Source organism: Gallinula chloropus, assembly GCF_964237585.1.
Source record: "Gallinula chloropus genome assembly, chromosome: 5".
NCBI classification, from domain to species: Eukaryota; Metazoa; Chordata; class Aves; order Gruiformes; family Rallidae; genus Gallinula; species Gallinula chloropus.
Window position 1 is genome coordinate 55257141 of NC_140090.1, and position 25877 is coordinate 55283017.

Genomic DNA, 25877 nt, shown 5'->3' on the forward strand with positions numbered 1-25877 from the left:
AGTTCAGCCTTCATACTGATTTGGCCCCAGTACTTTTCCTCACTACTCTGGCACATCACAGCTAATTACGTAGACGACTTTAATCATGTGAAGTGCTGGGGACTAGGCTGCTTCCACTGACTTGTGCTCCAACCTGAGCACACTGTCAATTCATACCCAGCCTCAGAAGCGGGTAACAGAAACTGACCGACACCATCTCCAGAGCCAGGATGACTTTTGCATTTTGCTGGTAAAGAATCAGAACAAAATCTCCTCATGAATTTATGTTTGGGCAGCAGAAAGAGACATCTCTTCCCACAGATTTGAAATTGCTGGTTGCCAGCAACAGTTTTCCCTGCTACTACTGCCACCCAGTGAAACTGCAGAGTTCGTGGGAAGTGCCATTGTTTCCAGAAACCCTAAAATTCCCTGTCCTGAACACATGCAAAGCCAGCAGACATAGAAGTTAACTGGTTTTGTTTGTTGGTTTTGCATTCTGGAACTAGAAGACTGTATACTGCCAGACTTCAAACAAACGCGCTCAGGCAACCCAGGGCACACAGAGATAAACATAGCTGAACCACTTAATTTGGAATGAATTAATTCATAACATTATTGTATGCACGTACCTATATGTAAAACCTGTGTGTATATATATATGCACACACAAATAAAAATAAATTCATATATATATGCATACACACCTAACAGTTAAATTCCATGCTTTTTACACTAATGGTCATCCTGTGGCATACATACAGTTGGGGCCCTCTTACATCTTATATACATATGCTGTTATTTCTTTTAGGGGAAAACCCACTGATTTTACCATATATCTGCAGGTAGGGGTTTTTTTACACCACTGAGAATGAAGTTTTCACAATCTGGCACTACAAAAACCCCAAACCTAAGATCAAAAACATTGTCATCTGCACAAAAAGCACAGAATGTGCTCCGAAGTTTCTAACGGACAGCACACTTAAAAGTTGCGGCCACAAGGCATCACAAAATGTTGTAAAGCAGCAACTTTTTGTAGGAACTCTTTGTGTGAGTACACTCAGTTATCTTTCTCTACTTTAGGATACTCAGTATGAACTGTGGGTAAAATGTCCCTTGATTACGCATTAGCACTTTTATTGGTTATGTAAAGCCTGTTCCCTACTCTGAAGGGTTATCAGGCCATAGGGCATTTCATCAGATTAAATATAAGAACATGCAATATACCTAACTTTCCTTTTTCTTTCTTTTAACAGTTAGCCAGAGGCTTAAAGATTAATAAAACTGAGTTTTTCCTTAGGAGTCTTCTAATAAATTGGTTTTCTCTGCAATTGGGATGATCATATTTTAGTCTCAACCCTCTTTGCTACAAATACAGTGGCAGTCTCATAGCTTTATTTAGTTACAAGGTATACTTTACAGCAGCTCCTCCAAAGATCTTCACCACTGATGGTTTTAATATTCACTTTCATAACATTAATTATATTGAACTAGTTCCTTATTAATGTCCATGTTCCATACAAATTACATAGTAATTTTCAGCTGATTAATGTCAACCTGTTAGAAAGTGTTTCTGGAAGGCATTATTAATGGCAATGGTAGTGATTAAGCTAAAATGAGGGTTAAATTAGGAAACACACTAATTACTAACTAGCCATTATCAAGAGAAAAGCCATTAACATACTGGAATGCGTAGAGCTGGGTCTCAAATAGCCAGGATAAATTTCTTCTTTTGCCCTTGATATTTTTCCAGTTATTTATGCCTAAGCCAGTCAATGGTTACAAGCCCTTCTGTCTCTGTTTTTCTGTATTAATACGTCCAATGTGTGGCCCCTTTTCTGTTACTTTGTGATGGGAGAACTAGTGTCCAGTCTACCAGCTACTCGCTGCATCCAGCAGCAGTCATATTGATAGACGCTTTTCATTGAATTCTACTTAATACAGCTACAAACCAAAGCTTTAATGCATCTCGCCCCAGTGATCGATCTACTAAGGCCTATCACTAACAGAGACTGAAAGTATAATTAACACAGTTCTTACTTGTGCGAAACGTTCAGCATTTCTGTTCACTGTAAACTGGTAAGTCACATTTGGAAACTGAATGCTGACAGGAAGGATGGAGACATTGAAATGAAGCATCACTGTTCTTTCTGGCCCATGAAATTCTGTGTCATTCACCAAAACATCCAACTGGAAAGAACGATGCTCTGTGACTGCAATACTTTTATTCAGTACCAGTTCTGCAAAAGAAAACATTAGTCTATTAGCGACCCATGTTATCTGCAAATGTGTATTCTAATACTGCAATCCCCCAAAATTACATCAAAATGATATGTTTCAAAGTTAATCCCAAAAGGAAATGCAAGAGGAGTTAAATGCAAAAATACTGTGGAGTTACATGCTCTTTGCCATTCAAGATGTTAGGAGAGTTCCTCTTCCCTTCTAACGGTCATGCTGAGAACCCTACCATAGAACCTCTCACATCAATATATACCACATGACCCCGTGCACTCCCTATCCCAGAGATGCACAAACTCCATGTTTTCAGTATATGTTTAAAACTGAGTGTTTGCCTAACTTGAATTTTTTCTGCTTTCTTCAGCTCAGCAAAAAGACTAGAAAAGTTCAAGAACTCTTGGTCAGTAACTAATGAACAACTCCTTTATTTGAAGGAAGAAACCTTACTGTACTCGTGTTGAGTTCCCCTCACTTGGCTGCCATTTGGGCTGAAGTGGATTTCATCAAAGATGTGCTCCACCCGAAATGTTTCACTTATCCAGGGATCATCAGTAATGATGGTTCCTGTGTATTTCTTTCTGCTGTTTTCAAGGGGATAGATTGGTGTGGTATCTGCATCGTACACAGTTAGTGTTGCAAGAACAGTTCCCTAGAAAGAAATAATAAATGACATCGCTGAATGACTTTGAAGCTTTTTTTCCCCCTCATACACGTTAGAAGATTTAAATATTGGTCAAATAAAACCTTACAATTTTCACTCAAGGCACTTTAATTTCAATTAATTTTAAGCTTCAGGTCACTGCTGTTTCACACGTATTTGGATATGGGTTAGAAACACAAAATAAGGTGGCATTGGAAAAGAACTTGATATAATCATTTGAGTCTATGTCTAACTAGAGTGCTAAACTTTTGGGGTAGGAAATGAATGCACATGCACAGCTCTTGATTGTCTTTTCTTTTTTGCTTTTTAAAAACCATAAGCAATGTCTTTCTACGCTACTAAAAAAAGCAGGTAACGTGCACCTAAAAGACAAGGAAATACATTCGGACATGTCAGACACATTCCCCGAGGTGACAGAAGTGGCCTGGGCTGGCTGCCTTCTGCTTAGTCTACTAGACTGCTGTTCTTTACCCAGATGCTGAAGCCACAAGGCCTTTAAAATTTTCATTGTCAATTCTGTTGTTTCAAGTTTGTTCACTAGAAAAGATTGAAAGTTTCCAAACATGCTGCTTTTTTTCCCCGCTATAGACATGTAATTTCGAAGATAATATTTGACTTTATAAAGCAGATTTGAGATATTAACTTTCTACCATTCAGAGTTAAATCAAACTCCCAAATCTCAACACTCAGAAGTTAAAAGGAACGGCTTTATGCCCATGTAAATACGATGCGTTCATAGGGGTTTTAAACAATACTCGCTCTAGTCGGGAGGTGGCAGCAAACGCCCAAAATAATTCTTGTCCCTTCCAGATACAAACACGAGCAAAATGCACTTCGAGAGGAAATTTGACTGAAAAAAAAATAAATTGCCGATGTTGAAACAAAAGTCCTCTCACGAACACCCCAAAAGAAGCATGTTCTCTACACCACTGACTTACAAAGGGTTGTTGCTCTAGTGACAAGATCCAAAGAACACCCCTTGTATACTTCTCCACTGAAGCAAGGGGTATACGTGTGCGTGTAGGGGGCAGACACAAAGACATCCTGGGGTTTGGACCTCTTGAATGGTCACCTTCGGGCCGTAAAGGAAAAGTGGGAGGGCACCATTAAAGCAAGATCCTTAACAGCATGACACTGGAAACCACCATGTTTCCAGGTGCAATGTTTGTCTGCAGCAGACAATTGCTCCTCTTAACTTTCTGTTAACTGGTACAGTTTCATAATGTTCTGAATGTAGTTCTGATATCTTCTATAGATTTGCATATGTGGGAAGGATACAGCCATGCACCTGTTGTAACAACTCTCAGCTTTAGTCACCTGGGGGAAGCATCCCTGTGACAAACACAGAGGGGAGCTCACCATGGGGAGATAAAGTGATCTTGACCACAGTCCTAGCAGTGGTCCATCCTGACTTCAAGAACTGCTAATACCTCTTTATACTGTTTAAATCCTGACCCAAAGTCTTTTTACAGACTTTTGGAGTCCGAATAAAATATAACTTGGAGGAGAGGAATTCTACAGACAGAGTTTTATAGTCACAGCTCTGAAAAGTGTAGCCAAATGTTTGGTGCTGACAGCCATTACCCAGAGCATGGCGTTTCCCAGTCACCACGCTTCCCACCATTGCACTTTTACTTCAGGGAATAAATAGAGAGGAATATTACCTCCTTCCTATTGAACTCCACGACAGCATCTGCAGTATCAGTGCCATTGGGAAGGAAGGGAGGAGAGTCATCTTCATCTAACACATTCACCAGGAAGGGCACCTCAACCTGCGTTTCCCTGAAGTCCTCTCTCACGATACATTTGGCAATCAGCTCATATCTCTCTCTCTCCTCTCGATCCAGGCGCTGCGTCACACTCACGCTGGTGGTGTTCTCATTGTACCGGAAGGGCATACCCTCAGCTGAAAGACACAGTATAAATAGGGACAATCACCTTCCCATTATAGGACTCTGAGAGCTTTCTTCTTTCATATTCTTTAGTAATCTGGTAAATCCATTTGAACATCATGACTGTGTGATAGAAGGCAAAGCCAGAAGTAAAACAGAAGGAAGTTGCAGGGTTTTATCAGGTTAGGCAGAAAACATGGAATAGATGGGAAGATCCTACGGTCAGTCTAGAAGAAGCAGAATTTAAAGCTCGGGATAGTCTCAATCTGCTCTTAGCAGGTGCAAATTTCTAAAACCAATCTTTTTTTCCTTAGGTAAGGAGACAGTCCTCCTTCCCATCTGTGTATCTCAAAGGCAAAATCTTCAGACACAGCTCGTGTTTGTAATGGAATTTCCTTTATAGAATCAACTTAGAGGATCTACCACAAAATGGATCAATAACAGTGCAGCTGTCTACATCTGTTGCTGGTGCCCAAGTGTTTCAGTTCCAGTTTTACCTGCCAGAAGTTTGTAAGAAATGCTGAGATTCTGACACAGATGATGAACAGAGGGTAACTGGAGCTGATGAAATGTGCCAGGTGGTTTATTCTCTTTGATGTGAAAGGAGAGATCCATTTCTGTGAAGCAAAGCTGCCTTGCTGTCAGGGAACTGCAAGCTGGTGCAGTAGCATTGATCAAGGAGAGGGAAACCATGGCGCGTGTAGTAGAATCACATTCCTTCTCTTGGAAAGGGTGGGATGAAAGGAATACATGCAGCACTACCTTTGATAATGGCATCCAGTTTCCAGCTTCAGAAAAGAAGAAAACCAAAAAAGAAATACTTTATGAAAGGTAAGCCAACATTTCTTTTACCTGTTTTGTGCTTTAAGTCCATTATTACACAAAACACATACAGCCCTATTACATAATAAACCAGTTCCTGAACACATCATCTGCTGTTTGTGAGACTCTCAATTTTAATAATCCTGGTAAGACAAAAAACCCCTATAGGTGTTACCACCAATTTTATATTGTAGAAGTTGATGGAATCATATCAGCATTTTGTCTATAAGACAATGACATAAAGCATCAGTAATGAGTTTTTTGATTGGACTGGTTTTTGGAGGGACTAGAGCAGAGCGGGGTGGCATCAGGGAAGAGTGTGCAAAACAGTAACAAACGCTCAGAACAGATCTACAATAACTGCTGGCATTTAAGTAACAGCATTCTGATAGTTGATACCAGTTGAGGATATGCATGAATTGTTTATGCTTAGAAAACAAATTGTTTCATCATTATGAAACATAAAGAGCTGGTCAAAAGATAACATGGAAGTTAAAATGAACCTGTCGTATCTACTAATACAGCCTCAAGCCGTAATTATTTGGATTACCTTGCTTTGACTACAGGGAGAACGATAGCATCTCTGTAATAGATCTAATTCACTTGAAAAGCTGATCTAGGTCACTTTGATCCATAGGAACAAAACAAGACTCTCGAGTTTTACCTATTCTTCCTCTGCTCAGTCACAAATAGCTATCCAATAGTCATGAACACCAAGTGTGAAAACTTTGGAGAAAATGAATGAGATACTAAGCACTCAGTAATTAAACAATAAAGGACTAAGTGCCTGAAGTTGAACATTTAAGCATCAGGGCACCCAAGTCAAAGGGTAGGGTTGATATATGGTTCCTGCAAACTCAAGACAGTTACTAGTGACTCCCTCCACCAGCAGAATTTCTGCAACTGATCACAGTGGTATGCCATTAACTCCTCAACCATTTCCTCCTCCACCATCTAATGATACCTAATTTCCTCATAGATCAAAATCACCAAAACCAATTTACCTCTACTACATAAAAGAAGGGAGAAAAACACAGAGATAATTTGTGTCTGTAGTTCAATAGTAAACTTCCCTAACAAAGCCAAATCTCAAGAGAGGGAGAAAGGTACACTTAACCATTTCTTCCAAGAGCTGTTCGGTGGTACATGCAAATTTACTTTGTGAATCCTCCTTACCAGAATTTGAGGACCATACATATATGCAGGAACTAATCTAACATCATTGGTATGGGTACTAAGCAGCCATCATTAGCACAGTGGAATTGGCTTAATTTGCATCCACAGATGAATAAACTGCAAACCTCACTGTAAAGCTGTGACTTATACAGCTGTGAATTGGCGAGGGAGGTGTGGGGGGGTGTGGGGGGTGGAGTGGAGGTAGTGCAACTTCCCCACCCTAGTGGAGTCCCCGATGTGAGCAACTGAATCTGTCCCTGGCCAGTGTTTGCTTTGGCACACTGATCCCTGCATTTGCTGTGGGTTTCGTCAGGTACTCATTTTAAAAGGGCAGATGTGTTTTTTCCAAATGTGATGCTTACACACTGCTGGATAGCTCTCATGATCTGAACGCTCTTTGCATTTACAACAGACACTTCAATAAAGAAAAGCTATTCTTCTCACACTTACACAGCATGTTAAAGTCTTCTCTATCCAGGCTTTTGCTGAGGTAGAGAAGCCCTGTTTTTTCTTTGATCTGAAACCAATGATTTTCATGGGATCGTGCTCGAGAAATGACGACAATCTGGCACAGACGAAAGTGGGCCACTTCCCCATGTGAATCCTTCAAGGCGTGGATGCGCAGGAGTGGCGTACCTGCTGGCTGATCAATGTAGACATTCTCTGTGTACTCTTTTCTGGGGAAGTAGAGACCAAAGGTAGCTGCAAAGGAAGGCACACAAGAGAAGAGGTGTTCCCAGTTACATTATTTTTGCACTAGAGTTTTCTTGAGATACCGTTTCTAAAGAACCAAAAACTTCACTCTCCAAGGATTAAAAAAGCATTTAAAAAAAAAGATGTGGAAGAAGGCAGAGCCTCATCTGTTGTAAATAAATATAGTTTTACTACACTCCAGCCAGGAACATAGCCACCAAAAATTTGGCCTATGGTTTATGTTCAAATTACAAAATCATCTGCTTTTTGAAAGCAAAACTGCTTTGCCGTAAATCTGGGCCAGTTTAAGCAGAACACTTAATGAAGCTCTGCTTGCCAAATTTTACTTAAGTTCATATCTGCAGCTTTCAACTGCAATGCCATTATCTCACAGATGATATTCAAAGGAGAAAACTTTTGATGAAAACACACACTTTAGAAGCCTAAACACCCTCTCTGTTGAGAGAAAACACATGAATATATCAACGGCTCACACGCTTTGCCTTGGACTACATAGAACCCCTCTTACATAGGAGTCCTTTTGTGGCCTTTGTAACCAGGCTGCCATGATATTTTCAATACAGAAAATGGGAATTGTTTAAATAAAATTGATATGAAAGTCTTATAAGTATTTTAAATATGACAGACAGGAAAGCTGAGAGTGTATTTGCCTGAAGTGGGGAGGGAAATGTACATATTAGTTTTAATACGCTGGCTGTGACGTTATTCTCTGCTATGTTCCCCCCCTCACAGATATTGCAGACATTGACATTTAGTAGGTCCAAACTGCCCCTCATGCCTATTTCTTCAGCATATCTCAGTCACTTTGTAATGACCTCCCTGCCCCGTTCCAATGCTTCCAGTTCTACGGCTCCCAGATACCAACACAGTGGAATGCCTGACAGACAGGGAGGGTGAAAAGTGATGCTCATTGGGCTCATATGCATTAACACACAGAACTGTCAGCCTTGTACTTCCCCTGCACTGGCAGTCGGTACCTGCTCCCATATAAAAGCAAACTTGCAAATCGCAGAATTTTGTGTCCATTATTCTGAATTGATAAGGAGTAAGGAATATGTCTCCCACAGCTGCTGAACACATGGAAATAATAACAATTTCCATATGTTGCTAATACAAGAGCATCTTAGCTTAAATCAAGCCAGATACAACTGAAAACGTTGGTAATATGGCAGTAAAATTAGGGATGTAATGCCAAAACATCTTCAAAATAGTATCAGGCTATAGCACATATTTATTTTTTATTATTATTGGAACCATACACTGTTCTACTGAATGAAGAGGACCGCAAACAAATTGTAAACAAGAGACCTCTAATTTCATTTGGAACTGCCACAGAAACCACTGTACCTTGCAATGATTCGTGACATCATCAGTATCCCTGGATGCAATCACATCCGTGAGAGTTACAGAGGTCCATTATGTTTTTCACATACACTTTGCAATGTATGAATAAAGTGGTAAAGTAATACTGTAGGTGAATTCACTCCTAAGTAATTAATTCCAAGGGAAGCCAATAATAATCTTTTTGAGAGTTTTAGAAAAGCATTAACTCCTGACATCCCTGGATTCTGATTCTATCTCCAGCTTTTTTATAAGTTAGATTCCTGAGCATTTGTAATACATTTCATAATTTTTTCAGTCCCTCTGTCTTTTGGAAGCAGAAAAACCTGGTCAATATGCACCGCTAGCAGTCCTAATGAACCGGTTCATTAACAACCAGAAAAAGTGATACCCCAACAGCTAGCCCAGCACCAGTGCAGGCAGATAGATTTCCTTGAGATATTTTCTAAAGAAATCTTGGTTCTAGAATAATGAAAACTTCCTCATAAGAAATTCAACACTGAAAATTCACTGCTCAAGACTAAAAAATTATTTTTAATCCACTGATGCATACAAATGAAGCTTATACAACATTAGCATTGGGATAGAGGAATATTTACCTATTTTGTTTTAAAGCTGGGATGAATGGTGGTAATGTGGGTAGTAGTGCTGCGTGCTCAGCATAACAAACACATCATGAGATACAAGAACTGCCATCGTGGCAGATACACAAAATCACCTCCAGTAAAAGGAACATACAGAAAGTAGAGAGAGAGTGTGTGTATATGTATATATATAAACAGTATGGATGTGTAAAATGTGAAATTGGCATAGGGAAAAACTTGAATTGTAATTATTTATTTCCTTGTCTTAAGCATGTTTACAATGCTTTGCTCTACAAATCTGGGCCCACATGGCACGCTAGTTTTGCACAGTCATGTTTAATACGTTAATAATTATGTGTAATTATAACAGACCTTGCTACTTAAATGTCTGAAATTTTGCATGCACACCTCAGCAGAGTTCAGCATTCTGAATGCTCTGGATTTGAAATAAAAAAAGTACTATTTGCGCCGCAGACTAAATTTTTCTGGCATGAGTTCACAGGAGCAGACTGTGAACTTCTCCACTCTCACAAAAAAAGGGGGAAAAAAATCCTGTAACATAAAGCATTTGATTTCTCTATGGATAGCAGAAATACAAAACAACATTTTCCATTTTGAAAAGAGAGGAGGATTCCTTCCTAAAACAATTTAGAATTTGCAGAATTAAGCAGAAATGTTTTTGACAAATATAAAAAACACTTTAAGAAATTAGGAAAAGCCACAGTAAGAAATTTAAGGAGATGTGAGATCTTTTCTCCCTGATACAAAAGTAAAAGACAATGAAACTAAATTCTGTCCACCAATAGTGTTAAATTTTTAGAACAGAGTGTACTTCTAAATCAAGGACAACACCTAAGGAGAGTTTTAAGTGACATCCATTTCAAGTGAAGAGGTTTTACAGCACTGCAGAATCTTAGATGTTAAAGTAAATTTTAAAAGAACTACAAATTTGATTTAGCCACGTAACAAGATTCACCCAGTGTTGCTGATCTTGAAATTACTGGGATTTCATAAAGTGGTTTGTGTCATGCTCCAACTCGATTTCAAGCCCTGAAAGAGAGGAGAGGTACGCAACAGACTGCCCAGGTCACAATCACGCTTTACATATAAATCTTTGGAGGCTGATTTTGAAGGAGACCTTTGAAGTAGAAACACAGGAACCACTTCTCCTGAGCTGTGATCATTCCTTTAAGCCCTAGTAAGTTAAAACCAGATTCAATAAACTTGCCATCTGGCAAGTATGCTGCAGGAGGAAGAGGTTCTAATCCTGGCCACAGTTCCTCGTATCTTGGAAAAAAGAAAAAAAAACGCAAACAAACCAAAACAAAAAATCAACTCAATTTCCAATGACTTGTGCAAGCTTCCTATGGAAGCCAGATGGAGTTTTTATTGAATCTGCCATTTAAATAAAGAGGAATTGAGATGTTTACACTCACACCTGATGGTTAAAGTGTTTTTGCTTAGGAATTAAAAGGAGAGAAACATTTCACGTTACAATAGTGAAATACATCACAAGAAGGTTGTGCTTTGTAACAAAGTAAAATAATACATAGGGCGAGTTATTAAAATATTTTTTAATCTCTGAACTTTTTAGAAGAGTATGCTTCAAGCTCTTCTCTCTTCTACAATCAGGGCAGAAAACATGGCAATCTCTGATGGATGGGCAATATTACGTGATAATAGCATATCAGTAACATACAGAGGAGAAAAGTGATCATGTTTAAGCGGATGTAATGCTACTGACTAATAGCTCCTACAGGAAATAGATACAGTTATGACAGCAGTTCTCCAGTCCAGGGAGAGAAAGCAGATAAAATGGGCGCGGGGAAATGAGATTAAATATATTTTTAAGCCTCGGTGATTGCCTTCTGAAATAAGGCAATTTTTCATGTGGCTTTTTTCAGTCATGAATGATTAGGTAAATAATGCCTTTTTTGATACAATTTGATCTTTTTTTGAACAAAATTTGTTGCAGAAACTATGTTTCTAGTGCTTTTTATGGTTCCCACTACAGACTTGAGTAGCATAGGTGGACTACTCTTGATGAAAACTATTACACTGACTAAAGCATTATACTTTTACCATCAACAGTGATGAGGAAAAATATAATTTAATGTTTTAGTCCAAAAAAGTCATTGAATCATTTAGCTTGGGAAAGATCTTTAAGATCAGAAAGTCCAACCAAAGTGGTGTGAATTTTTTTATGAGTAAGATGACTTCACTGTGAAAGAAAGCCTCCCAAACAATGCTTGCAGCCATCTTTCAAGGTAAAATTACAGACATAAGAAAACACTTTTTGAAGCAAAATTATCCCAGTCACAAGACTTGCTAAGGACATGCTTAGATAACTGGGAAACCATCTCAGCTCTACATGAATCACTTGCAGAATCAAAGCACATTGGAGATGAGGAAAAGAGAGGACTGCCAGCACACAGTGGGGCCACTGCTCAGGAGCATCCTCTGTCAGCCTAGTCCTCAAAGCAAAGGACCTGTCCACAACATCTTCTTCTAAATAGAAGCTGGTGAAAGTTGTAGCAGCCAGGGAAGTGCCAGTGAGTGAAATGCAGCAGCTACCTCACTCTTGAACCTGGGATTGAGAACCTGACAGCTAAACCCACAGAAACAGTGAAAGCAGCGCACTGCTCAAATTCAAGGCCCACCACTTAGACAAATGACTTACCCCAAGATAAACATACAGGTGTCTTATGTTGCTCATAGTGAAAACTCAGAGCTTAAATGACCACTGCCTGGTTTCAGCTACACCATGTGTATGAACACCTATCACATCTCTTCAAAGTTATTTTGGATCTCATTACTCACATCATCTGAAAAAGGTCTGGCTAGCCTAAATGTATGTTACCATCCAGCTTCTTTATACCAAATCATGTTTTAAGTTACACTTTTTTTCACTACATGAAAACCTTTGCAAATTTTATAGTGTCTGCTGGGAAAACACACATTTAAAAATACAAGCATTTTGTTGTGGTTTTAAGAAAGTATTTAAAAAAAATCAGCAGAAAAAGAAATGAATGAGGGTGGGTTTTTGTTCGACAAGTAATATACACCTACATATCCTGCATCTTGCAAAAGTTACTCAGATCTCTGCAGCATTTTGAAGGACAACACAACAATTTATTAAGAATAGAGCAGACCTCATGCAATCAAAATCCTTAATCAAGAACTGACATGCATCTCCAAGAGAAGGGGTATGCTTTTAATGCAATGATAGCCCTATCATTGTAACATACAGCATTTAATGATATAACAGATGAACATGGAAGCCTGCTGTTAATAATCCCCCATTTGTTGCACAGCATCAGGTTTCAACAAGCAATTATCTGGCAAGGTTAGTTTTGTGTTCCTGAAATAATTATCTTTACTTTTGATGAGTAGCCATTATGTTCCATTACTAGTACTAATATGCCCAACGTTTGATTCATCAGAGAACAAGAGCAGCAACGCACTTGTATATTTTAAATTAAAGGACTTGTCCACTTAATGCCCTTCTAGCCCCCACAGAATTAAGACATAAACTCGCCGCCCTCATAAACCAAAAAGTCAGTAATTTAGAAAAAACACATTTATTTAATGGAAAAGTAGCATGAAACAGCACTGCTGGAGCCGGTGCTATGTAGATGGAACACCCTGCAAGGTATTCGAGACAACATCTGCAATTTAACACAGGCTGATCCGTCCCATAGGAATAAAAATGGTTTTGCCAGCATTTAGATGAACATCTCTTCAGTCAAAGACAGTTTAACACAGCAAACCATCTCCACATTACACAGGGAATTGCTCCAACCTTTCCTTCAGTTCAGCAGCAGGATTTTAAATGAAGAACTCCTCAATGCACTATCCATCACTGCACTGAGACTCATTTAAAAGGTAATCACAGAAGAAAAACTATTTCCAATAGACCTGGCTGTACGTCACCAGAGATAACCACTCAGAGCATCATCAGGGCAAAAGATAGCCATGGTTTAAACAAAGCACCCTGAAAAGCCACTTGAACATCTCTAAAAGGGACCTGTCAACAAGGAACAGCCCTGGAGCTCAGCTCATACATGCAGTTCACAAGCTGACAGTTTCCTTTTTTAGGCCAGGGTGAGAGTTTCAGCATTGGAAACCTCAGGCTGGGAAGAGCTCGTGTCAGGCATCACCTCTCTCTGAGGTCCTCAGCCGACAAGTAATGGCACAAGGCAGCCTGTGCCAGACGAGGACACAGCACTGGTGGGGCAGGGACCCCTGGACCACTGTGCTCCCCTCAGTGTGCCTGCACAGCCAGGGTAAGGCAGCCCCCCGACCCCAGTAGGTGTATAGCCACTGCTCGCGGGAGACTGCTTCTTGTGCAAACACAACTATTAAATGTTTCTCCTGGTTCTGTACAGAGAAGTCAAGTCAAAATCTCCTGTCAGCTCATTGAGCTCAGGCTGCAGCATTAGTGCCCTAGGTATAGCTCCTCGTGCATTTGAGAGTCACTGGAACAATGACTTCATTAACTAGCAAGCCATTAATGTGGCTCAGCAGCGTGACAGTACTTATTTTTAGGTGTGTTATTTTTCAGTTGATCATTACAGGCATTGTAACAGATGCAATATGAACCAGAGAACATAAAAAAACTGTATTATATAAAGTGAAAATTAAATTAATTCCTGTTTGTATAAAGCTGCTTCTTGGGTCCCAAAGCTAGAGGGGATTGATGAAAGATCACCATAGAGCTTCATACCAGAACTTTCTGAAAGTACATTCAAACTTTATGAAGCTGGGTAATTGCTAGGTTTCACCTGTTGTGTACATTTAAATGTAGCACAGTTGTTAGAAAATGGTAGAATGAGTTACAATATTAGCAGTATCAGTGGAACACATGTGTTTTACAGAATACAATACTTCCAGAGGGAACAGGTCCTTACAAAGTGATCGTAAGCAGAAGCAATACTTAACTGGAATATTTTCCAGGACTGTTAAACTGGTCTGCTTTAAGTTAATTGCCTCTCTTGTGATTCTCCTCACCAAATTCCCATGCTCATATTGAAAACAACCCTGAAATTTAGGCTGAAAACATAGAAATTAAGTAGATACAAACATTAGATTAAAAAAAACCTCAGTCAACTACCTGTGTTAACCTCCTAGTAGGGAAAATAAGAATGAATTCCACAAGATAGTAGGTTAGACCTGGTAAAGGTCAATGCTGGATCAGGTAAAAAGGAAATTTGCTTCCCATATCAGGCATTAAATCAGTCAAGATCAAAGGGTGACCCTAAATTTGTCCAAAAGAAAGTACTGCAGTTGGATTTGCACAAACTGTCAGGAATTTCATTTTTGTCTCAATTCAGGAATGGAAAATCTGTGCAACAAGGTACCTACCACGACATGGGAAAATGCTTCTACTAAATCTCTGCAACTAGTTTGCTAATGCCCAGTTCAGACTGAGTTCAAACCTATGCCTACACTCCTCTTTCAGAGCCTGTATTTCTACGTTAGGTTCAGAAACCCACTTTTGAACTTCCTAAGTGTAAAAAAGGCTAAAAGCTGCCCTTCTTTCTTTCTCATGGTTTGGTGGGGATTTTTTTACTTTAGCAAGAAGGCAAGTTTTTGATGGTTCATTGTTCTAAATATCAGTGTTCCTAAAGCTTAAAGCATCCCTCACAAAAATTAGCATGCACGGAAAGCTTCTCTAAGAGATTGCAGGGGGGGCTGGAAATTCTTCAGATCCTGATTCTGTCAATCCTTCTCATTTGTGTGATTAAATACTCCATTTTTAAAGCATAGCTTAATTGCTTGAGAATAACTGCATATAATTTTGCTCTGCATGAGTACAGAGCTGAAATGCAAGACAAGGAAACTGACTATTATATTGCAGCACAAATTACATTAATAAATGTTTAATAGAATTTATTTACATCTGGGCCAGATTTAGAGTGTTTATAAGGCAGCATTAAAAAAAAAAAGATGATGACATAAGGTTTCATTTTCATACGACTCCAATTCAGCTCTGTTCAGACATGATGTATCACGTTCCACACTTTGTATTTCCAATGATCTCTTCACGTTTTGCTTGGACAAGTAATTTCAAGTTTACAAACATCAGAGAAATGATCTTAGAAGGAGAGCCCATGCTAAACGCTGCAAAGCTTCAGTGTTTGCTTGGCCTTGCTTACCACAGGGGACAGGTAAAACAAATCTTCAATTAAAACCTGTGAAGGTAGAGAGGGAGTGTACACAAGTGTGTGCATGTACATATTCAGTATGTATCAAGATTAAAACAAAATCCTAAAAAAAAAAAAAAAGAAACAAACTGGACTATGTATTTGTGAAAACATACAAGGATACCCACAGAGGTCTGTATTTCAGCCATTCCTTTGAATAGCTCAGGCAGAGCAGCCAGTAGGACTGCCTGGAGGGGACTCAGTCTGGCTATAGGGAAGCAAAAGGAAACAGCTACACTACCATGTCTGTACATGAGAGGCTTTCCATACATCTCAACTCAACAGTCATCTGCAGGACCATAACACCCATGATTATAAACAGACAAAAAACATCAATCCCCAAATCCATAATGTCAAAACATTAACTTTCGTATTGTTGGATCCTAAAGTAGCATCTCTAAGTGTCTATCGAGTATATAGACAAGAAACAGGATTATGAATAGATTTAAATTGTGTCCCATGTACAAACTATGTAGCTTTTTCCAACTTTAATATCAAAGGTAAAGTGGAAATTTTTAAAACAACTATTTTTATTTTTGTATGAGATAACTTAAAGCACATTTTCATAACTAAATAGCACCTTTTTTCAGTGTGAATTGATCTAAAGCAAAAGGAATGTTAAGATAAAATTAATTTATTTTTAAAAACAGTGCTAGGTCTTTGGAGGTAGACAGTCACAAAGAACAAGGAAGCACCTCTAAAGAGATTGCTATAAGTACTTCTCTATCACTGTAACATCTTGTGTAATCCTATGTACCAATTTTTATTCTTTTTTAAAGCTAAATTGGAATCATAATGGTTCATTAAATGCATTTTCTCAACATATTCTCCCCCCAGCAGGAACTGGATAGGGCTAACCTAGCACTGCTGAAGGCATATAAATCTGAGATGCAAATAATCAAAGGTTCGTTTCACATTCTAAATGGTCACCTGTCTCCTGCATTACACAGGTTTGTAGGAAGGAGATGAGATTATGAAGAAGGCAGGCAAAACTGAGAGCTAGTATTACAATACCATCTATATAAAACTCGCAGCTCTGTTACAGACAGGCTCTGCGACCCTGGTCACCCTATCTACTGCTTCTTTTTAGTCATGTTCTTTTGCTTGTACTAGTTTCAATGAACCTCGACAAGCCAACACATCTGAGGTTCACTCATGCTGCTCAGATCTCTGGCATGTGTAATTACTCAGCACTATATAACAAGGGATACCAAGACAAAACAGTGGACCCAGTCTGTGTTTTATTTCTCATTTTTTAAAATAAAGGCCTATTTTTCTACTCACTGTGTGCTTTCTAGAATGTGTTTGTGTATTACGTATACACAGAGATTATGATACATGAGAAGCTAGAGAAGACCAGTGATGAATGTATCACTGTTCTGAAATAGACATGCTAGTGGTAAATCTCAAACCCATAAAACCCTTGACTAATAATGCAGTGACATACACGTGCTCTAAACTCTTCTTATACTCCCATTAGCTTTCACACATGCTTACACCAAAAATGCTGAGCTCATATGCACAATAAACATTTTAGTGCTGATTTGGAGAACAAGGTACTGACAAGTAAATAGAATTTAATTTCACAAAAATGTAAGATTAAAATAAATCACGAGCATCTCTCATCCGCGGAAACTGTTCAGCATACTCGATGAGATGAAAGGATGCTCGAAGGTAAAAAACAGATAAGCTTAAATTTGTTATCTTAGTCAAAAGGATATCAGTATCACAATGCATTTCCTACATTAAGATAAGAATTCAGATTGCTGCACTGCTTCCTTAATAAAAATAATGTACTAAACTTTCACAATCCCAGTCATTAAGTGAAAATGAACAGAAAAACAAACTGTTGATTTATGACAAAGATTTGTATATGCACACAAACTCCTGCATTACATTACTACTTTAGCTCAAGTTTCCCCATTTCCTTTCCTCCAGCTGCACTTGATTCTGCACCATCAAAATGAACACAAGCCTTCCTGTCAGTTCTAAGTAGCCAGAGTCAGACATCGGGGATCACTTTCTGACAGCTCAGTCCAACTCCGATGCTAATGACCACAAACAACTCCATTTATTTCCTATGCCTATGCCATCTTCCTAGGACAAACACATTCAAGTGTAGCATGTACCAGTATTTCTCACAAATAGCTTTTTTTCCCTCTCATCATCACAGGATTGCGACAATTAACAAAGTGATAACAGTATCAGTTTTGGATAATTGCACAGGTTCTGATTCTTCCTGACAGACAGCAGTGGCTCCTCTACTCACCCCATGCTAAGAGGGGGCTGACTTTCAGAGAAAAGGTGCATGCAGCACCTTCTCGTTTTCTGGAGAAAAATTTTACAGCATCTTGATCGATTTTTACTTTAGATTCTCCACTGTTGCATTTTCTATATTTAGTGTAGATGTGTAAAAATTCACCTGCTAGACCTTATGTAGTGACAGAAATACCACTGCCTGAATTGTGCTTTATCCCTACCTAATATTTCGTACTTCCCTCATTTTCTCCAGTTCCCGCAGCTCATGAAAGCAGGAGACAGCAGTATCTGTACTGCCTTGCAGTAGGAGGCAATCAATGAAAACTTTTGCTGCTGGTGGTTGAAAATTTGCCAGAAAAACGGTAATGACATGAATGCCCATCTCTCACAGGAAAGTGCTGTTATTAAGAGCTGCTATTCTCTTCCCAAACACTCAAGGGAGCTATGAGCCTGCAATTCAATTTTTCAATCCAGGAAGTGAAATCTCAGTGTAATTGTGAGCTTATTTATTTATTTAAAGTTTTGCCATGAATTAATAGAGCATTTTGGTTTAGTTTACTATATTTTTAGGTGATCTATAGAATTGAAAGCAGGTTCAATTCAGATCTTCTCATTTTGTTATTTTTTTCATTTTTAGTTTATCATTATTTCCTTCTAAGAAATACAGGTATATGCTTCAAATAAAAATCTATAAATACTGTTATGACACATCTGCATTTGAACCTCTAATTTCTTAAGCCACCCTGGTAGAGAATACATTTTCCTAAGTGCCCTCATAATACAGCCCTGCTTTTAAAATAGTTTAACAAAAATCTACATTACACCTGCCATCATTAAAAAAACCCAAACAAAAAACAAGAACACGCCCCATCCAGCTGTGAACATCGCTGCTTAATGAAAATGAAGAACTTTTCCTTTGGGGACTTTTAGCCATTACCACACAGTAGTTAGTCATTATGCTGTTGTCTTAAAGCATAAGTGTTGTCAACAGAAGGGCAGAAATTTTATTGACAATGCTTGGATGCAGGCTGACCTAATACTCATGATGTGTGTTTGACACTGATGGCTTTTTTAGACAGCTCTTATCAACTAGCTTCAAGACAGACATGAACTACATTGTAGTCCTGACAAGATACAGGAATGAACTAGAAAAGTCTAAAAGAAAGAGAGCAGCCATAAAACCTGGAATAGCATGCACCTTCACAGGAGTTTACAAATCTTGATTTCCCTTTGAGTGATCTTCTGGGTTTTAGCCTGGCTAAAACCCAGTCCTTTGCTACAGGGCATGTCAAACAATCCCAGACACCAAACAATCCTTCTCTGATCATTAACGACTGAATATGCTTAACATATTTCATAGTTATTTCAATGCCTTTTTTCACTATAGATTTTTACTGTGAAGTTAAATCTTTGCCCTATGTTTGTATCCTCCACTGCAAAAAGAAGGCAATTCCTTTATATCTCTCATACAGTCATCACTTTTGATAAAGCTTTCACTAATCAGAAAGCAGCAGCATTTCTCTTGGGTAACTTCTGATCACTTGTGGTATTTAATTACTTGCAATCTCTACTACGCTGAGGTCTGAACCGAGTCCTGGGTTGCACTGATGCACACAGATAGTCCTTGATGTTGACATTTATTCTGAACTGTAAGACTACTGGAGGAGTCATTCCCATCACACATCTTTTGATGTATCAACAAAGTGTAAGTGACAGCCCCAGAGTCAAAGAAAGTACTGTCGCCGTTCAGCGACGAGCTGCTGGGCAACCTGACCCAAAACGAATATTGAAGCACAAAGTTTATACATTTTCATTTTTCTCAGATGGTGAAAACGATGCTCGCTCTCTGATGCTTTCTCATCTGTTTCCGAGCTGAAAACACCCCACTGCCATCTCCAGCCACAAGGAAGCAATCGGGTCTCGTTCTAGCACAGTATCACCATGCACATTTTATCAAGGCATTTTGATTTCTCAACTCCTCTGCAAAGGTGCTTGCTGCACCATTTCATCAAGAGCTCGTGTCTTAAATTTAAGTGGCAGCAAAACCCCTCACCTCATTTCCTCTGCCTGCCCCCTTTCCTTATTTAGGCAGTAATATCCACAGGCTAACAGACTAAAACACATAATGAAAGCAGAAGTTCAGATTTCAATTGAATACCACAGAAATGTAAATTCAAAATTGCAGGTTGAGTCCCTCTGCTCAGAAGCTCTTCCTCACCCTTAAGCCCCCCCTGCCCAAACACACTGGCATCAGCAGCCTAGCAGGGTTTTGTGTCATGGGTAAGGCTCAAGTGCATTGACTTTTCCATGAATGCTTTTCATAAAATAGAGTTTCACTGAAGCAGGAATAAATAGCTGCTTGGCCCAATGCTTTTTGTTGTAAAAATGAACCTAGCTTAAACTTAATGCATACACTTATTTATTCCCATTTTATCATCAATGGTAACTATTGCATTTTATGCCAAAAGCAGACCGTGACATACAAACCTTTCGAACTTTCAGATTTCTTTCTATGCAACAGCTACCAATAAAACACTCACAGGAGGGTGTGCTCTTCCTTTCATAAACCTTCCCTGCTGACAGGTTCAGGCTAAAGACTGAAGCTAAACCTTTTTAGAATTTCTGAAGTCAAAGAGACAGAAAGAGAAGAAATGGGGAAAAAGCCAAACTTGCCAGACTAAAGTCCTGGGATTCTCATGCTAAACAGCAGTAAGAAATACTGGATCAGGGAATTTCAGATCAGAAGCTCCAATCTGCAGTTGCAGTTTAAAAAATGGAGAAAGAAAATATGTCATGATATGTAGTGTTATCTGTATATCTTTGCATTAAAAACTTGAGCAGAACTCCAGAGATGATTCTTCTGGAAATAAAATGTGAGCTTAAGCACCATTTGGTAACCTGAGCCTTATGGAAAATAGGAAACCCTATTTCAGTTTTAACATGGATCCACATTGACTCTAAACACTGCCACTAAGGATGTAATGCAAAAATGCATGAAAGAATTGACTAAGCCAGGTATCTAGAAACTTTTGTAACTGATATTGTCCTAGTTTGTGGCTGTAGTGTAGAAGTTGTAGTGTAATCTTCATGTCAGAGTGCCTCTGATGAGCACAGAGCATCAACCAAACACAGGTGCCGATTTTTCACATGTATTTGGTGCCCATTTCTGTGTGAAGGCACAGAAAAATGTACCAGGCAGCTGCCCACTTTTCTAACAGGACTTCGGTGTAAGAACAATGATGGCAGAATTGCTTAAAACTATTTTGTGGCTTTCCTGTTGCTCTGCTCTGGAACGAGCATTGACAAGTTCTGTTGGCACTCACTGGGAGTTCCTACACATTGGCTGGCAAAGATGAAAGTGGTCAGAAGGAAAATAAATACGCAAGTGTCAGTGCCTTGCATATTTCTCCACTTTTAAAGCAACTACTAATTTAATAAATGTTCATTTCAAGGAAAGAGATAAAATGCGGGCTTTATGCTTGCATGAATCTGTCTGAAGGCACTGCTGTTTCCAGTGACTATTCCCTAGTATTTTTTATGTTATGGGAAAGGGTCTGACCTCCCATATTTTTCCATGCTGTGGAGAAGACTTTGCTCAGCTAGCTAATCCAATCAACTTCTACATTAGGAACATGAAGCAGAATTTCAAACCCTCATTTGGTTTCTGATACAAAAGGGAATGCCAATGAAGCCTGGCACCCTCACGGCACTGGGCTCATTCCTCTGGAGGTATTCTGTGCATGTCTATCTCCAAGTCCTTCAGCGTATCAATTCCATTTACTGCTACAAGTACAGCAGTCCACTGAGACACAAGACAATTGCAGGAAGCAATTTAGATGAAGGCTACCTGATCTGCTCCTTAGGTGTTCTCCTCACTAGTATTTTTAGGGACAGTATCACACATACAGTATTTTTATACTACATAAAACTTTAAGAGCACTGGAAGCGCTCAGCCTGTAGCCCCATTTCCTGTGACGCAAGCACTATCCACTTCCCTGACCGACTGCACTGCCTCCCACACACCCCGATACGCTTGTAGAACTGTGGTTCAGAAAGACTGAAAACAACTAACAGGCATCAGATGCTTAGTTAGATTATAGTTAGTGCTGAATTGAGGATGGAAATGTAGGTAACAGTATATAAGGGCAATGATCACTGGGGGAGATCTGCTATTTGCCAACATTTTTGAATAATTTTCAAGCCCATCATCTCACCTGTCTTGCTAGAACAGGAGAACCTTGAGAACCACTGACTGGTGATTATGTCTCATTAAAGGATGCACAGTGAGCTCAAAAGTTTCCTTAAATGCTTCAAGCTTTAAAGATCAGGTATTTCATCATCAGTCTTGGCTCTTAGATCGGAAACAGCTTGAGAAGAACTGGGTGGAAGGTATAGGTATAATCAGCTGGGAGATATTTCAGCTATCACTGCTGTGCCAAGCCTGCCCAAGGTCACAAAGGAGACCCTGGGCACAGAGCCCTTCAGCTCTCCTCCTCAGAGGCTACAGGTAAATGCACACACAGGTTCCTGCTTCTGTGTAAGGAACACTGAGCCTAAACAAGAATATAGACTCAGATAATGGACAGTGCTGGCACACCTTACGAAAATATCTACTTTTAATACAATCATTGGTCTCATTCAAACTTGCTGAGGTCAAGAACCCTACAGATTTATAAGGTTTGAGACTACAGGCAACACTCTGCAAATATTGAAGACAGGATAAGACAACAAGTTTCAACAGTGACATAAATGTGTGAGGGTATTGCTTACACCTAAGGAGAGAAAGATGTATGCTTGGGGACTGTTGCATAAAAGTGTTCAGTCAATGAGAATGTGAAGAATGAGAAAGTGCTACATTTTATGAACCTATGCTAAGGAAAACATACTTAAAAGTCTCAGCTCCTACTGAGCTGAGTAATGATATATGTTGTTTTAAACTTCTTTGTCCAGAATTCAAAATGGTATTTGGAGTATTAGCGCTATTCTAAGTGTTTAATGTGTTTCTCTGCAGCTGTAATTCAGTTATACTTTGTTTTTAAGGTTGGACAAAACCCCTTTTAAACCAAAATTAATGTAGCACATCGATTGTAATTCTTCAATGATCCTTGTCCATTTGAAGGAACGCCACTTTACCAAAAAGCCCAGTGGAGTCAGTCAGTCTACATATCATTAAACCTGCTATTTTTTATTGGATGCCATAAGGACTTTGTGAACCTACCCAACTCAAAGCTCTTTGGCTGACCCATTTTTGCTAAAATACCGCTTCTTACAAAGATCACGTTGTTCTGACTCCCAAAATGGGAATGCCTAGCTGCATATATTTTGTTTTGTATTGTACGTTATACATTTGATTGGTAAACCTCAGAAAGGATCTCGCATGTTGCTGCAGTGATGATCAACAATGTAATTTTAAAATTAGATTTATTCATTATGGGTTTAATTCACTTTTCCCTGAATAAAGGCAGAGTAAATCAACTTATACAGCTGCATGAGCAAAATATAACTCTCTTCTGGAGCAAGAGACAGAAAGTAGAGTTATACAGCAGACCTCCATGGTCATAAGGCTGAGGTCCAAAATAGAATGGGCAACCACCATGGCTATACAGCTCAGATCCAGAGTAAAGTGGCTTACTCCCTTGCAGATCATATCCCTGTTTTCTCAGCATTACCCTTATCGTGGTAGACTGGGTTTTGGGGGTTTTTTAGATACCTTGTCCATCTCTCCATTTATCAATATATTTTCCAATTTAAAAGGAAAATTGAAAAAGCACAGGTGGCACTTGTTCAGAAACTGTGGTCTCATGCTATAGATTTTTTCAAAATGGCACATCACAGAGTCAAAGAACACCTGAGGTTGGCAGGGACCGCTGGAGATCACCTGGTCCAGAGCCCCTACTCAGGCAGGGTCATCTAGAGCCACTTCCTTTTACTTAAGATAATCTTTTATGCTGAGCCTGAAAGAATGCCAGCCAAAAGACATATTGATCACACCAGGACTTTTACAGTGCAAGTATTATTTCCTAGATTTTATCTTTGATTCAAGAAAATTAAAGAAGTTATACACAAGTGAATGATGACCTTCCTAAACTTCCTAGAAGTATTTCTTTTCATGAAATGTGAACAACCTGCCAAAGATCATCATGCTAAATGATTAAAACTAGGAACTTTTTAATGTGGGTCTGGATTTGGTATTTATAAAAGTAAACTTATATACATAAAATCTACACTTAATAAATACATATGCTAATACAAACAGGACTGCATAGATCTTAATTATAATCAGGAAAAAAAAATTGCTTTAAACTTTAATCATGTTTCTTCTAGGGCAGTTTGGATTAAACCTGTCTCCTCTTAAGTATGCAGAATATCCTGTTCTCTAAACCAATCCTTTTACCCTGGAAAGCTTGTAAATGAAGCTGCTAGCTAACATTCAGCATATCACGCTGTAAAGAGTCCAATACTTAAAATACAGAAGCAAATCAAGGACGAAATGAATGCTGCTCATGTTTCTATTCACGTTGAAACCATTTACATCTCAACACCCGAAGTCTGTATCAGTTGCCCACAGACTAGAGGACGTACTAGCACATGCTAACTCACAAGCATGAATACACACCTGGGAAAACCAAACAAAAGTTGCAACACAGATACACACAAACAGACTTTGACCCTAACCTCTCAGATACAATCAAGAGCGTGTTTAGCGTAACTGCTCAGATGCTGTTCCCTAGATAACGTATTCATTGAGTGTGTATAGACTTTATTATATCCAAATACACGGCTACATCCAGTGAAGCTCATAAAGTAGTAATTAGCTTTTCCAATGTTAACTTCCTAGAAGCAGCCTTGCAGTTTCACACCCTTCCTTGGCTCCTGCGCAGCTTTATTTCCAAGTTTTCTTTGAGTTGTCACAAGATTGGCACCTGCAGTGCTCCAGAGCTCAGGCAGACAGAAACCCCTCTATTTCCATCTGAACCGGGCTTCTAGTTATCAACAGATAAAAGTCAGTGAAATTGGATTGTTTCCTAAAATAATGCACCACAACGAAGTTTCCAGTCCTGGAAACACAGATCACAAGGCCAAATATAAGCATGAGTGGTTCCCCTGAAGTGAAGGAAGTTACTCACACGCTCTGTTTTGAGCTTGTGCCTCAAGGCTCTGTGGCCTCAGGGTCACAGACCTTTGCTGCTATCAGTAATACCAGCAAAAGCAGTTTTCACCCTCATTTCAGTCTTTCACTCGTCCTGCACCGCTGCCTCAGCGGTGCCTACACATTGCAGAGCTGTGGATGGCTGAAGGAGCAAGCTGGCTTTAAATAAACTGCCCAGCAGTAAGGCTGTATGACAGCCTGGACCTGTGTTGCCCAGCCCTATACAAAGCAAGTGAGAAGGGCCTTTGCCCATCCTTTCTCTCTGACAGAGGCTGCCAACCAAAGATCAGAAAACTTAACCTGTTCTTTAAAAGCTGCTGCTCACAACCCAGCCTACTGCAATAAGCCAAAATATGCTGAGCAAAGACGGCGGTGGTTCAAGGGGATCTCCTGGCAGTTTTTCACTCGCTCTCAGAACGCCATGTGTTCCCCAGGACAGGAAGGGCCAGCAGCTGGGGCCAACACGCAGAGCGCTATGGGACATTGCCAACTGCCAGTTAAAGCTGTGTGGTTTCACTAGATCAAGCTCGCTGGCCAGTACTTCACCAAGGCTGCAATCAAGAGAGTCTACTTCATCAGCACAACTGACAGGACTGAGGAGACACTGGTGCTGAGTTGTTTGCTTGGGAGACACGTGCAACTTGTCCACCTGCATGAAAAACATACGCTAAGGTCTCTTAATGAGGACTACATTCAATAACTGATAAGAGAACAGATTGCTGTTTACCGCTCCCATGATAATCCAGGCAGACTGTTGAGTAAAGATGGGTCAATTGCATGTATTTTCATTTTTGTTTTTTGCAGTTCTTCTGGAAATTGACAAAAGAAACACAGCAAAACCCCAATAAAAGAGTTGAT

At 39.4% G+C, this 25877-nt stretch overlaps 1 protein-coding gene across 1 annotated transcript in view; it reads right to left on the reverse strand.

Annotated features, from left to right (window-relative positions):
• The window catches only part of RET (ret proto-oncogene), a gene marked incomplete at both ends in the record, with an annotated part of 80745 nt that overhangs the window by 29340 nt on the left and 25528 nt on the right, over window positions 1-25877 (reverse strand). Inside the window, 5 exons of the mRNA XM_084264293.1 lie at window positions 2017-2216; window positions 2662-2863; window positions 4540-4781; window positions 5265-5555; window positions 7216-7467. Of these exons, the coding sequence (XP_084120419.1) occupies window positions 2017-2216; window positions 2662-2863; window positions 4540-4781; window positions 5265-5555; window positions 7216-7467 (1187 nt within the window). The remainder of the gene's footprint in view (window positions 1-2016; window positions 2217-2661; window positions 2864-4539; window positions 4782-5264; window positions 5556-7215; window positions 7468-25877) is intronic.